The 15,648-nt window shown below is 38.3% G+C and overlaps 1 protein-coding gene across 2 annotated transcripts; it reads left to right on the top strand.

Annotated features, from left to right (window-relative positions):
• The first annotated feature begins 7,613 nt into the window (after positions 1–7,613).
• Positions 7,614–15,642, top strand: LOC103711866 (receptor-like serine/threonine-protein kinase ALE2). 2 transcript variants are annotated; one of them, XM_008798174.6, is made up of 8 exons: positions 7,614–8,119; positions 10,334–10,444; positions 10,526–10,615; positions 10,818–11,189; positions 11,271–11,543; positions 12,758–13,147; positions 13,794–14,034; positions 14,768–15,642. In XM_008798174.6, the coding sequence occupies exons 1-8, from the start codon at positions 8,056–8,058 to the stop codon at positions 15,471–15,473; spliced, it is 2,247 nt and encodes a 748-aa protein (XP_008796396.2). In that variant the 5' UTR covers positions 7,614–8,055; the 3' UTR covers positions 15,474–15,642. The 2 variants fall into 2 exon arrangements, with proteins under 2 accessions (XP_008796396.2, XP_038970902.2); XM_039114974.3 differs by having other exon boundaries at positions 7,727–8,119; positions 10,950–11,189.
• The last annotated feature ends 6 nt before the right edge of the window (positions 15,643–15,648 follow it).

Genomic DNA, 15,648 nt, shown 5'->3' on the forward strand with positions numbered 1-15,648 from the left:
CTTAACTTGGACATTTTAGTTCTTTTGTCTTCATATTTCTAAGCCCCTCATGCATGCTTATATTTCTATTTTCTTTGCAAGATAATATATATTTAATTTAAAGTAATTTTAAAAAATATAGCCAAGCCAAAAAATGGCACACTTGTAGGATAACTATTCCAACATGAACAAAATATTTCTATTCCAATATTTAGTGAATTTATATCTGATTATCAGTTATTATATCCTAGGTATAAGAAAATTGCTAACCAAGTTGCAATATTTATTTTAAAGTGATTTTAAAAAATATAGCCAAGCCAAAAAATGGCACACTTGTAGGATAACTATTCCAACAGGAGCAAAATATTTCTATTCCAACATTTAGTGAATTTATATCTGATTATCAGTTATTATATCCTAGGTATAAAAGAATTGCTAACCAAGTTGCGATATTCATCCAGCATGGTTTCAAGCTTAACCTGGACATTTTAGTTTTTTTTATCTTCATATTTCTAAGCCCCTCATGCGTGCTTATATTTCTATTTTCTCTGCAAGATAATATATATTTAATTTAAAGTAATTTTAAAAAATATAGCCAAGCTAAAAAATGGCACACTTGTAGGATAACTATTCCAACAGGAACAAAATATTTCTGTTCCAACATTTAGTGAATTTATATCTGATTATCAGTTATTATATCCTAGGTATAAGAAAATTGCTAACCAAGTTGCAATATTTAATTTAAAGTGATTTTAAAAAATATAGCCGAGCCAAAAAATGGCACACTTGTAGGATAACTATTCCAACAGGAGCAAAATATTTCTATTCCAACATTTAGTGAATTTATATCTGCTTATCAATTATTATATCCTAGGTTTAAAAGAATTGCTAACCAAGTTGCAATATTCATCCAGCACTGTTTCAAGCCAGGACATTTTAGTCTTTTCTTTATTTTTATAGTTCTAAGCCCCTCATCATACTTATATTTCTATTTTCTCCTCAAGATAATATTTATTTAATTTAAAGTAATTTCAAAAAATATAGCCAAGCCAAAAAATGGCACTCTGTAGGATAACTATTCCACCAGAAACAAAATATTTCTATTCTAACATTTAGTGAATTTATATCTGATTATCAGTTATTATATTGTAGGTATAAAAAAATTGCTAACTAAGTTGCAATATTCATCCGGCATAGTTTCAAGCCAGATCTGGACGTTTTTGTTTTGGTCAACGTCATGTTTAATCCTGGCTCAGACGGATGAGTCTTTGGTTTAAATAGTTTTCATGCGCCGGACCAAAGCTCACCCAATCCAGTCAGCCAACGAGTTAAGCCTGGGTCTAAAATTATGACCCAAAGGGTAAGCAAGTTGGGTCTGGCCCAGTCTTCACCCTACCCATTTGCAGACATAGGCAATCAGCAGTCTCTATATTCAATGCGTCATTTGCTAGCGTGACGTCTAATTATAAATTTAACAAGGACATAGTTGCAATCAGCAGTCTCTATATCCTAGTTATTCCAAGCTCCTCTTTCACACCTTGTCCTGAGGAAAATTTGCACACAAGGACCTCTTATTCTGAATTATCTATAACATATGCTTAATAAGATTTTCATACACAAAAAATAAGAAAAATATACAAACAACACAAACTAAATATTTTTTTTTCACATGCATACCATACACAATTATATGTTGTAACATATTCTCTAGCAAGCATTTTGTTGGAGAAAGAAGTTTTCCATGGCCCCTTTGTGCATGGGCCTCTCATGATTATATATGGAATAGAATCATGAGAGATGATTCACAAAGTCTAGAGAATTAAAGTTACAGAGAGCATTAATACATTGGCAGCCACTTATGCACAGGAATCTTTACATTGGTTTGCTCACAGAATGAATGGCAAACCCACATTATGAACCACATAAGCTAGTTATGCAAATGGCTTGTCACATGTTGCCAAATAAATGTGTAGATGTACATTTTAAGTGGTCAATAATGGGTATAAGAGTCCTAAATTCCCTCAGGGCATAGTTTTTTGACAGAAGGAAAGAAAGGAACTTTGCATATCATCAATTATGGAATTGACATACTATAAGACAATTTTAATTAGATCACATCAAGGCAATTGATTCTAAAAGTACTTATGAATTTCACAATCTCATCAACATGAGGAAATATCCTGAGTTTTGCTATTTTACTATACTTTTCCCAATGCAAATTGATAAATGTGCTCCTTTTTTGTTATGAGTATTTGCTTCTTAAGATAAACAACTAAGTTTTACATTCTATAGGGGATTAAACGTAAAACTAAATGTAAACTTTGAACTATATCCCAGAAAGCCATTCGCCATGTCTAGTTCAAACTTCCTATATTGGTTCACCATTGCGAATTTTGTAACATATAGGAAACTTTAAAGGTAGAATTATTTTGAATCAGTCCCTACACTCGGGCTGCCAAGAATTGCTGGAACTCAAACACGACACTCATGGGTGAAAATCTTGTTACGTTTGAACTAATTTCTACTTTTGTTTAGAAAAAAAAAAGGTTTTGAACTAGTTTTTTTTGTATATTTTATATTATATAGGGGGTTACGAGTAAATTTACCTACCCTCTACGGCTCACGGGCGTACCATCAGCAGACGGCCACCTTTTTTTTTTTTGTTTCCCCTTCTCTTCCGTACGCTTGAGATTGATGGAATTAGGCTTCATGTACCTCAAAAATAATATCCATTTCTATTCTTATTTTTTCTGAAAGATTATATATATTTAATTTAAAATAAGTTCAAAAAATATAGCCAAGCAAAAAAAATGGTACTCACTTATGGAATAACTATTCCACCAAAAACAAAATGTACAATTTATATCTGATTATCAGTTATTATATTCTTAGATATAAAAGAATTGCTAACCAAATTGCAAGATTCATATATTTTTTTATTTTTCAAGAAAAGGCCGCTCCTCATCCATCCTGCGCCAGCCACCGGCGCTGCCTGCCAGAGCACCGACCACCTCCGTCCGCTTCCCCATTGATGACCGGGATTTTCCAATGGCCTCTCCTCGCCCTTATCAGCTCCAACTCCATAGAAACCCCGGCCTCGTCTCCCCTAGCACGGTGTATTTGTTGGATTCTGCTCTTAGGATCGGCCTCGACGTGTTCAATCGGTTTGTGAGCTACGGAGCAGATACCGAAAAAGATGCGTAGAAAGTAATTATAAATCTTAATTGGTGATATTGATGGCCATCGAGAATTCCCTTCTTGCTTACACTGGTGCCTGGGGACAGTTGACACCTGACAGGGTCGAATGGGGAAAGCCTGTGTAACATTTGCTGTTCGTGCAAGTATATATAAATGCAAATTAACTTAGTTTATGTTCTTAGAACTTCAATCTATGGTGGAAATGGTTGATAGAAACTGCTTTAGAACCTTTAGGATATATGTTGGCAGTCTAATACAAGATTGTGAAGAACTCTCTCTCTCTCTCTCTCTCTCTGCCCTGCCTTGAACAGTTTGAGGGATTAGGTCGAGAGCTTGGGGCCACGTAGTCGCACATGCACAAGGCTGGCTGGGGAGAACTGAAGTTGCACGTGTGCATGCAAGTGAGCTCAAGCGGGTTTCTTTTTCTTTTTCTTTTTTTTTTTTTTTGCTAAAACAAAAATATCATACATAACGTGTATAGATACAACCAAAAAAATCAAAATGCAAAATATCCCAGAGTGCACTAGGGATCTCCGCCAAGAGACTGACGATCGTTCTTTCCAGAAGATCTCCTTTTGGGCTAGAGCGGACCGGTTTCACGGAATTTCAGCTTTCCGGAAAAGAAGGAGAGGAGAAAGAGAGGAATTTTGGTTCAATAAAGAGCCGGATACCGTTTCTGGCAAAGGCATTTGAAAAGATAAGAGGTGAAGCGCAGAGAGAAAGCCCTCGTCCCTCTGTTAGGTAAGTCGGGGGTATAGATTCTCCACTTTTATTCACATACTTATAAGTCGATAAAGTCAGTTTTTAAGAAGTTGTTTTATTGTGCAATCTCCCTTTAGTCAATAATTCTAATAGTTGAAAAAGGGATTTATGGATAAGATTCCAAGGTGAAAGAGGTGTACAACACTCGACTTCCTCAAGATTGGTCATCAGAAGGTAGCTCTTCAGGAAAAGCAGATGCGGGAGTGCTTCTCTGATTGCTCAAGACATCTCTTTTCAACCGAGATCTCGACGGTGAATTCATAAATCAAAACTTTAGAAAGCTTCCATATGTTTTATAGGCTTTCTCATATTCAGTCGGAAGAGTTTAGGTAAGACTTTCAAAGTCACTCTCGACGGAAGAATCGAGTCTATTCAGGAAGAATCGCAGCAATTCTCCAATCCTAACGAAGTCATTCCTCCGGAATCCAATGAACAACAACAATTACTTAGGATCAGCTACCATCGAAGATTCTTGCTACCGCTTGGATTGCTGCTGACACTGGTGTTCTCCTATCTGTGTGCTTGATCCGGTGATCATTCCTGCCCAGAAGAAGATCCCTCTCATATATCTGAGTCAGCGCACGCGAACCGAGACCCCGCACATCCAACTGAGCTCCATCAAATTCCGTAAACTTGGCCCTGAGATCTTTTATGAAAGTATACCTGAGACTTCCAGCTTAGCTAAGGGTTTAGTGAGTCTTCGAAGCTTAAAGGTGGAGTCTTTTAGATCCACCTCTCTCACCCATAGGTGGTCTCCCGAATAGTTGGCAATAAATGAAGCCACCCAGTCCACAGCCCTATTGGCCTCTCTGAAGATATGCTTCGCTTGGATCACTAGCCCATTCTGGCCTATAGCCCTAATATCTCGCAGCAGCAGGTAGTAATAGCTGAACCCCCTAAAACCTGCTGGATCCATTCAATAACTGTCGCAAAGTTACCCTCCAAAAGAACCTCTCTTTCTGCAATGCACGCCGTACATAGCACAAGCCAGCCCATGCCGCTCTCAACTCCACCCCTAGCATAGAAGTGTCAAACAAGTGACAGTCCCCAGCCGCGATCATCCAGGAATCCGGAGCCTTAATAACAAAGCCCGCGCCTCCCCTCCTACCGCTTTGTAGGATACATCCATCAAAGTTGACCTTGAAAAAATTCGGAGGTGGAGGCTTTCATGTAAAAAACATCAAATAGAGCGCTCCACGAGCAAATGAGGAGCTTCAGATATCCTGAGCTATCAGAGGTCTATCCAACCGGAGTACCTCAGAGGCCTCCACCGCCAACAGCCACGTCTGCTCCACCACAACTCCGATTGAGGGGCACCTTTCTCCAAATATCCATGCGTTTTTCGCTAGCAGGTTTGTCCCTTCATCATCGTGTTGTGGGTCTAGTTTTTTGTTTGTTTTTGTTCATTCAATCTTGCCATGTCAAATCTGGAAACTACTCTCCTGTTGCATCCTTCGCTCATGAGCAAATTAATGCCTTAGTACCTGAGTGAGCAGAAACAAACATTAATGATCACCGTCTTTTTTTAATCCACTGGGCCACATCAAAAGTAGAAAATGGCGGCCAAGTAGTCTCAATCTTGATTTTGAGGATCATGTTAATAGATGCACGGTGTACAAATTAAATGTGCAATTCATACTAATGCATTCCAAATCATCTCAGCATAAAGATTCAAATTACTAATCTAATAGTATAGTTGAATGAATAATAAAAATATCAAATAATGGCTCTTGCTTAAATACAAGAAGATGATGGTTTATCTGCCGCATAGTTTGTGAAACCCTCGTACTCTAACAATGCCAGGTTAATTTTCGAAGCCTTCGACGCTACATGTAAAAGCATCTTATGCCACAGCTCTACATATTAAGAGTGTCCCAAATTTCTCCTTCCTATCTTATATTTATTTTTTATTTTTTCTCCTAATTTTTGACCTGGATAGACTTTTTAATTGCTTATCGATCTTCTTCTGCGTTCAACATGCGCATTACGCATGCCGAGTCTTAATAATATGATTATATGGAGAGTTATTTTAATCCACACATACCGAACATGCTTACTAATTTATGTGATGACATAGATTTACGCTCTTGTCCATCCTCTACAATTCTGATCCCAATAGGTTACACTATTTTTCAAATTCAAAAGTCAATTAAGAAAGCTGCAGTGCTAAAACAAACTCTATGCAATGAACTTTGATTTGTCCATTTCAAACGGAGGTAAAAGAGGAAGTGAGGGTTTTATCATCAGGAACCCAAACTTTAGGGTGGTGGCAGTAGACGGCTGTCAGTTATTCAACACTTTGGTCTCCGGTGCGGAGTTGAGGGCTATCTGGGTAGACCTTCGACATGCGTGGCAAATGTTATCGGGTAGCTCAATTATCTTGAAGGATGACTTGGCTACGATAATTAGTTAGATCCAGAAAGGTCCGAGAAGTGCTGGCTTGGATCACCCCTTGCTTCGAAATATCTAGGTGATGGTAAGAAATGGAGGCCTTTCAAGCCAAGCATGTATTTAGAGAGACTAATAGGGCTGCAGATTGGATGGCTGCATACGTGGCCAGCCATCTCGAAAGTATCATGTGGGTCGGAGGGGGAGTTGCCTCGAGCACTCCGCGATCTTTTATTTTTTAATTTTATTGAATATATTTGTATACGTGATGTTTGAAATACCTGATTTTGCCAAAAGAAAAAAAAAAAATACCGTATGGTCCTTCCCCTGCTGGTGCGGCAGTTGGCATGCATAAGGAGGCATGTATCTTAGCCAAGTGCCGGACCATGTGCATCATCTAAGGCCACGGCATATAGGTAAGTTATCGGTCTACCACCAAGAAACAAACTCCATGCAATATACTTTAGTTCTAATTATGTAGAATAATGCTGGGTAAACTGAAAAAAGGAAGAAGAAAAGGATCGATTCAATTCAAGGGACAATTTGAATTTATGCACCCTGTACTTTTTTTAACGGCACACAACAATTTATAAGTTCAATCGATGTCATGCTGATAAAAAATTAATAATACATTAATTGTCCCTTTATTTGTAGCACATTCTATAGCAAGATTATATTGTTATTTAATGTACTACTTTTGTGATGACGAATCATAAAGTGCTAGTTGTTGGAAGTGATGTCATCTATGCTTTATCTAGTTTCAGTTCAACTCGAAAAGGAGGGCCCACATGAGACTCATTTAGGACTTAAAGCCTAATAATGCTTGAAAATATTATGAAAAACAGAAAACTTTTTTTTATTTTTTATTTTTATTTTTTTTAATACCACGGCAATTCACACATATGGATTCAAGCTCCTACTTTATTTTTTATTCAAGAGCACAAAATATTAACAGACAACTTATTACTAGAGATTCTCTGTCCCACCTCAAAGTTCATACTAATCAAAATTTTCCAAAAATATAAATAAGATGTCTCTAATTGGGAGCACCTAAAGACTGGAATCCCTAAAAGCTGCTTAAGTAGAGAAGCGGAATCCTAAAACAGGAAGGTGAAACTCTGCCGACGTACCATGAGTCCGGGGGAGCACATTAAAAAAAAATAATCAGAAAAAGGTGCAATTAATTTATTTAAAATCTTCCTTCGGAAAATCCAGATTAAAAAATTTCCAGTGAAACTCGTTTCCCGGAGGATATTATGCTCTGCTTCAGTCCTTCTCTCTCCCTTGTTTGAACTCTAATCACAGAGATTAAGAGACGAACGGAGAGGGAGACGGCAAAAGAAAACAAAGGAAGGATGCAGCGACGGTGATATAATGCTCTCCGTTTTCCTCTTTCCCCATTCCCTTTTTTCTCTCTCTTGTTCGCCGTCGCTGTTCTCCTTTCTCTCTCGCTCGCTTGTGCTCATCACATCTCTGAGACCAGAAGAGGGAGAATCGGCTTCCCCTTGAGATGGATCTGGGAATCCTCCTCTCGGGCTAGGGTTTCATCACCGGAGCTCCGCTGCGCGACCGCTTCTCCACCTTCTACTCCGGCTGCGACGGCGGCGGAAGGAGAATGCAGGCAATGTGGCTCGGCAGGAAGGGGAATGGGGGGCTTCTTGAACTTCTCCGGTGATTCTGTGGCAGTCTCCTTGGGGCTCCCTTAGATTCGAGCGAAGGGAGGAGAAGATGCGCGTTCTTGTGATGCTGATGCTTTTGCTCGTTCGGTTTCACTTGGGTTCTCTCGCTTTTGGTACTTTCTTGAAGCCTTTCGTCGATTTGTTTCTTGTTGCTTTGAGAGTTTGATTCTTGATGGGTTTTTTCAAGTAATGTGCTAAAACGCTGATTCTTGGGACTTCTGTGTGGATTCTAATAGATGCTTTTTCTCTGTATCATCCACTGGGGTTCTCTCTCCTGGTGATGTCTTTGTTTGATTTATTTCCCTTGCTGTAAAATTTTGATTCTTGACGTGTTGTTTTATTCTAATTATTCAAGCATGTTTCCGGACTATTTTATGTGATTTTTGTGTGTGTGTGTGTGTGTTGTTGGGGGGGGGGGGGGGGGGGGGGGGGGGGGTGGGGCGCCGGCAAACGAGGATTCTGGGGATTGTGAGCTGACTCTGTCCGATACTGCAATGCGGAAATCGGACATATTAGCAGTGGAGGGTGCGTCTGTGAAAGAAGTTCTGTTTTCTGCAAAGAATAGTAGGTTTTTGAGAAGATACCATAATTCTGTGCTTATGGGTGAGGACTTGGTTTGGACTGTGCATGGATTGAACGATTGTCTCTCAAATAGAGTTTGTTTTTGAAAAACAGTAGCTACTGATGGCTTTTTGGTGAATGTCTTTATTATGTTGGGGGTGGAACTTTTCAGAAACTAATTTTTGGTATTGAGAAGACTATAATGCTTTGAGAGATTGATCAATGAGCTGTTGGATCAGTTAAATACTTCTTGAGACAACAAAACTCCTGCTCTTAAGTGATGGGGTAAAATCATGATATGTTGGTTAAAGACTAGGAGGCTGATCAATCAGGTAATTAAAAGGAGGATATATTTATTCAAGTAATTTTTAGTTTTTTTAATAAAAATCAGCATTTCTTTTTGTGCCTCTGATTTTCTGCTTTATTTACATTCGCAATCTTTTCAAACAAACTTGTAAGTTTTGGCCATGAATCGCTTTCATATCTTGGCTTTCTGATTGGCATCGGAATTAAAATGTGGATCATCACTTATAGTCATGCTCTATCTCAAATGATACTCATCTGATCATTCAGTTACTTCATTTTATAAGACATGATAGCACAAACATTACTTTCCTAGTGCTTAGATAAAACCTCTACTGCAACACTATAGTCTTACTACTGTTCTGCAAAATTTCCTTTAAGTTGCAACGATATGCACCAATAGCATAACGTCCAAGAAGCATTTTTCTATGTTATCTAGCCAGCTCTAGTTCTATTGCATCAATCTGAATCTATATCTCCATTATTTTGCATAATAGATCCTAGATAATTATAATCATAAACATCAAGCCTTATCCCAACTAATTGTGGTTAATAGGTCCTATATAATGAAACCTAGCAATAGATTCTCATATTTGGCTTTATTTCAACTACAATTGCAATTTATGAACTCCTTTTCTTTTCTATTGCTTTTAAAACTCTTATCTTTGAAACCTTTCTTCTGTACATCCAATTTAGCATTTAATATTTTCATTTTTCATCAATCAATGTTGTATCACCTGTAAATAACATATACGATGGTACATTTTTCTCAATGCTACCATTTAAACCATGTATACTTGACATGCAAAGATATGAATGATATGATGATCTTTGACATGAGTCCATTGTGACCAGAATACGACAGCTACACTCATGCTTGTCATTCCTCTAGCATACACGTCAGCAATAATTTCAATATATTGTTTATGCACACCTTTGTTTCTTAAGGCCCATCAAATTACCTTTCTTGATACTTTACCATAAACTTTCTTCAAATCAATAAAGACCATACGTAGATCATACAAATACTAGAACCCCAGCACATTTCAAACTTGTTATTCAGACCAAGGAAGACATCAACTACAACTCCCCTATTTCAGTACAAATACTGCATTAAGGCATAAAATATTCATCCATTGTGGTTGTGTAAGATGCTGACTTGACATTCAGTGTATGTTGAAACTGGTTGAATAGATTGCTTAATCGAACCTGTTTAGGAATGAAGATTGTATTACAGCACACTACATAGGAATGAAGATCTTATTACCGTGCACTAAATATCTTCTGGTTTTATTAAATGTTTCATTTATGGAAACATACTCTCAAGTCTCAATTTCACTTTCTTTCTTCACGCTTGTCAGCAATGATACTGCTCAGTTGTGTTGCATCTTCTGATGTACAAACGCATATGCTTGCATTCATAATTCATGATCATTTTCTAACTTTGTCGAGATACTGTTCAGGAACAAGGACATTAAGTCCAGCTTCAAATCCGTCCAACCCACCTGAAATGTGGACCATAGCACCCTCACTTTTGGGACCAACGCATGCTCCATTCCATGCAAAATATCATGGTGGTCGATGTATTCATTACTGTAGAGCTTTCTTTCTTTCTTTTGTTCTTTTTTGGAATCTAATCAATTTTTTTCTTGCAGGCCCCATTCGCAGTCCACATGTGTGGAAACATCAGCCAAGAATACCTAATGTGGTTTCACCAAGCTCATTTGTGCCACCTCAAAGCCAAGGTTTGTGATTTTAAATTCATGTGACTTGATTAAATTGTTACATAATGTGAAATTCTTATGCATTTCATATATATAGTATAACTTGACAATTTATCAGATAAGTGGGAATGCTGCTGCTATTATATTCATGTTCATCAGTTTTTATTTGGTGTCTAATCTTTAACATTCCCATTATTGTTCATTATTTTTTTTTAATCTTCAGAATGTGATGGAATTTCCTGTTCTGAACCACTCACTTCCACACCAATTGGGTCTCCATGTGGTTGTGTATTTCCTATACGAGTAGTTCTTGATCTAAGAATAGCTCCATATCTATTATTTACGCATATAGCAGAACTCGAAGTTGAGGTTGCAGCTGGCACATTTTTGAAACAAAGCCAGGTGAAAATCATGGCCGCCCTTGGTAGTAGCCAGGATCAGCAAAAAACCAGAGTTACTATATACTTGGTGCCTCTTGGGGAGAATTTTGACCATATGACCGCTCTATTAATTTATGAGAGGTTTTGGCAGAAGAAGGTGCCAATAAACATGCCCATTTTTGGCAATTATGAAGTGATTGATGTCAACTATCCAGGTAATATCACACCTCATTTCTTTCTGTCTGCTGCCAACCATATGCATCTTTTGTAATTCGTGTGTGCAAACACCATCACAGGATTTCCCTCCTCTCCACCATTTGTGGTTGGTGGATCCACAGGGTTCGGCCTTGGTGACACTGGACGTCATCAACATCCTTTTACAGCAGATGTTCCCACTGGGGGGACACAAAAATTGAGTGCTGGAATCATCGCTGTGATTGTTGTTGCATCTGTAACAATTGTCTTGGGATGCTTTATAACAATCCTTTTTTACTGCAAAGTGATCAAACTCAGTAAACCAGTTCCTGCTGAGGGCCCTACAAATTCCCTGTCAGTCGCTAAAAGATCTGGTAAGATAATTTTTAGGCTTACTTGACTTCCATTAACATTATGGTTGTTTTCACTGTTAGATACCCTTGCTTCATGAAAATGCAATGCTACCATTGGATACTTTTTAAACAAGCTTGGAAGACATGCTCATGTTATTATAACTAGGTTTGGTGAAAAAAAAGTAGATTGTGCCGTTACTTGAATATTATGTTTGCAGATTTGGCATCATATTGACATCTGGTATATGACTAGGATAGCACTTACAACCTGAAAAGTTTGTATGGGAAAATATGGCTGGGGCCCGGGGCTTGGGGCCTGATCGGGATGTATGTGGTTTAGTTACACACACACACAAAATCAATGTAGACAATGATTCCTTTTCTTTTCCTCACCCTCTCTCTCTTGTGGGGTGGTGGGAAGGAAGAAAACATGTTTGATGTTATCACCTAGGTTCAAAATGCAATTTTTGCCAATGCTCATTGTATTTCATTATGAATTGCACCCACAAGGACAATAATCCATGTACGTATGACAATGCACCTGGAGTCTAGTTCTTAGAAATTTCGTAAAACAGCTTGCTACCTCTAGGTGAAAACAGCTTATTCCAGTTATTACAGGAGCTTTATATCTAACTAGATAAATGAAACTGCCTTCTTCCAGCTTTATGGTAAGCGGCTATCAAGTTGGGTTTCAGCAAAGAGCACCCAAAAAAAAGGGAATAAATCCAGTTAGTTAAATCAGTGTCCATATAGATTTCTGTTGATGTAATTATGATATCTGAGCCTAATTATTACAGGTAATCAAGCGCTTTTGAGAGCTTAGATTTTTTCATGTGCACAATTTCATATGTTCACAATTTTGCCAACTTGTGTAATCAGTGGCTGGTTTCCTGCAAATAAATTGACGAGTCTCACAGAGGCAGAATTTCAAGAAAATCAATGCTAATATATAATTTACAATGATAGGTTTCTGGTCTCCCAACGGCCAACTGGCCAATTGGACTAACACAATTTTGTTTTTTGATTGTTGTGGAATTACATCAGCCCTAAATAGGAGTGCTTGGAGAATATGGATCTGTAAGGCCGATCTCCATACTGGAATTGCATCTGCTTTAGTTCTCATTGCTTGTCTGAACCACAACATTTTTTTGTCATGTACTTACATATGTTATGGTTCATATGTTTGATATTATTATAATAACCTTTTGATGCATTGTCTTTCTTTTATGATGCAGGTATCAAGTTCATGACATCAAACAGCTTGGCAGGCTCGTCGTCGGTGTTATGTGTTTCCAGAAGGGCTAATCACGCACCATCAGTGAAGACATTTTCACTGGTGGAACTTGAGAAGGCCACATATGAGTTCAGCTCTAAGAGAATTCTAGGTGAAGGTGGGTTTGGACGTGTTTACCATGGGATCATGGAGGACGGAAGTGAGGTTGCTATTAAGTTGCTTACAAGGGAGGACCAAAATGGTGACTGTGAGTTCATTGCAGAAGTAGAGATGCTTAGCAGACTGTATCACCGTAATCTTGTCAAACTGATTGGTATATGCATTGAAGGGAACAGACGATGTCTGGTTTATGAGCTTGTTCGCAATGGAAGTGTTGAGTCCCATCTGCATGGTACATTTCTGAGATTGTTGCTTTTCATTATGTAGTCATGGCATTTTCATGCATCCCTCAGTTCTGAAAAAGGTTTCACTTTTAGCACTATGAGTACATTCTTGGTTTTTTGTGTCTCATTAGATCTTGAATTGGTTCCAACAAATGTCTCGTGCTGGATCTCGTACAGTTCTCTGTTGAAAGAACTGTGATAGCTATCATCAACATTTTTTTATTACACTTTTTTACAAATTCAGCTGCCTGATTTGTGTAATCTGTTGTTACTTGTGTAAATTCATATGACACACTTGAGATATTCTTTATGGATGTTTGTTGATCATTGATTATGCTAATTGTATTTGAAACAAACTATTTACAAACTGTTTTGTAATCCACAACTCTCACTAGTCAGTCGTTTATAGATAAAATTAAACATTATTATCTAATTGAAATTACTTTTTTGCTGCTGATCTGACGGATGCTCCCCCTTCCTTTCTTGTCAATCTTTTGCTTGTTTTGGTGTACATTATCAGATGCATATAACAAGTTTTATATTAAAAAATTATTTTCTTGAAATTTTCATCATGTGTCAGCAGATATTCCATGCACTAATCAAATTATTCCCAAATAACAATCCACTGATAGTGGGTGGGCACTGATGTTTCAGGTGCAGATAGGAAGAAAGGACCTTTAGACTGGGATGCTCGGATAAAAATTGCCCTTGGTGCAGCTAGAGGCCTGGCATACCTACATGAAGATTCCAACCCCTGTGTTATACATCGTGATTTTAAGGCCAGTAATATATTATTGGAGGAAGATTACACCCCTAAGGTCACAGATTTTGGTCTGGCAAGGGAAGCATCAGAAGGAGAGAATCATATTTCTACTCGAGTTGTGGGAACTTTTGGGTATGGATTACTTTTCATTTCTACCATTATGTGCCAAATAATTTGCTTATAAAGTAACATGAAATTGCCAAGGACCTGGGCCCATACATACCTTGATTGCAATTCCAGCAATAGATGATGTGTTATGTACTGCACCTTAGTTTGATTTGTCTTTATGTGTTTGTTATGCTTTTGGGTGAAAATCCTAGTCACTATAACAGTTACCACAATGTATGCTTTTACATACTTCTAAATTTAGGGATCTGCAATGACTAGTAAAGTGGACTTTATCTCATAATGCTAATTGGGTGCATGACATTGACATGGCTCAAGTTATGGTGAGTGGCTTGTGATGAACTGCATGTCTTAATAGACTTGTGAAATCAATTCAATGCATAATCATCATTTCTCTATTGTTGTTTTTCCAATCAACATCAAATGGATCTGACAGTGATTAAAGTAGACAGATTGAATATTACTTGTTGCTCCTATGGCCATAACATCATTTGTCTATTGTTGTTTTTCCAATCAACATCAAATGCATCTTTCTTGTCATCTTGACCCACATGTTATGGCCATGCACAGCAGATGTCATGAAGGCTTATTAGACATGCATACACTAGCAAATAACCCTTTAACATTTTTCGCACTTTTCATCGTGGTGTTAATCTTGGTTAAAATATCAATCGGTGTCGATGCAGTTATGACTATTAATTATCATGAATGCCGATGTATTCTAATCTGTGAATCGCAGGTATGTTGCTCCAGAGTATGCAATGACAGGGCATCTGACCGTAAAGAGTGACGTCTACAGCTACGGCATTGTTTTATTGGAGCTTTTATCAGGCCGGGAGCCTGTATATGTTTCCGAGTCTCAGATGCCAGTGAGCCTAGTGACATGGGCACGCCCCCTGCTGACCAGCAGGGAAGGTCTGGAGCAATTAATAGATCCTTCCTTGCATGGAAACTCCAACTTCAATGATGTGGCCAGTGTTGCAGCCATAGCTTCAAAGTGTATACGTATAGAGCCATCTCAGAGGCCATTCATGGGAGAAGTTGTGCAGGCACTGAAACTAGTATACAAAGGAATGGATGAGACCTGCGAAGATTCTCAGAGTCAGAGAGGGTCATCCTCTTGTCGAGACTATGGCTACATGGGAGATGTTGGCCCTGAGTGCAGCTGGTGGAGAAATGGGTGCTCGCCGAACCTGGCTTATGATTATGGGCATACCTCTCCTTTCATGACCATGGAGTGTAGTTTGGATTCCATGGATGAAAAGCAGAGGCCCCATTCTACATCTTCTTTGACGGTGGAATACATGTCCGGGCACAATAGGTCGGGTCCTCTAAGAACCAAGAGGAAGAGGACTTCATTATACGGATTGAGAGGGAGCACGAGCGAAGTTGGGCATCTTTCATGGCATCTCGGTATTGACGGGCACTATGTTTCTAGCTTGTGAAAGGAGATTCTGTTTATCTAATTCAATTTTTTTTTCTTTTTTTTCCTTAAGATGTACAGTCGTAAAGTTCTTGTGGCTGATGCTGTGCTTCATCTTTATGGTTGGTTTTTCTGTGGGCTACCAATGTGTTAATGAAGGGGTTAACCTATGGCTTCTAATTTCGGAATCATGATTC

The sequence above is a fragment of the Phoenix dactylifera genome, chromosome 16, assembly GCF_051530095.1.
Source record: "Phoenix dactylifera cultivar Ajwa chromosome 16, Ajwa_hap1_PhDact_Kaust_v1.1, whole genome shotgun sequence".
Taxonomy (NCBI): Eukaryota; Viridiplantae; Streptophyta; class Magnoliopsida; order Arecales; family Arecaceae; genus Phoenix; species Phoenix dactylifera.

Coding starts and splice junctions, on each gene's coding strand:
- LOC103711866 (XM_008798174.6), top strand. CDS start 8,056: ATGCGCGTTCTTGTGATGCTGATGCTTTTGCTCGTTCGGTTTCACTTG. Junction 11,544..12,757: donor GTCAGTCGCTAAAAGATCTG/GTAAGATAATTT, acceptor TTTATGATGCAG/GTATCAAGTTCATGACATCA. Junction 14,035..14,767: donor CGAGTTGTGGGAACTTTTGG/GTATGGATTACT, acceptor TGTGAATCGCAG/GTATGTTGCTCCAGAGTATG.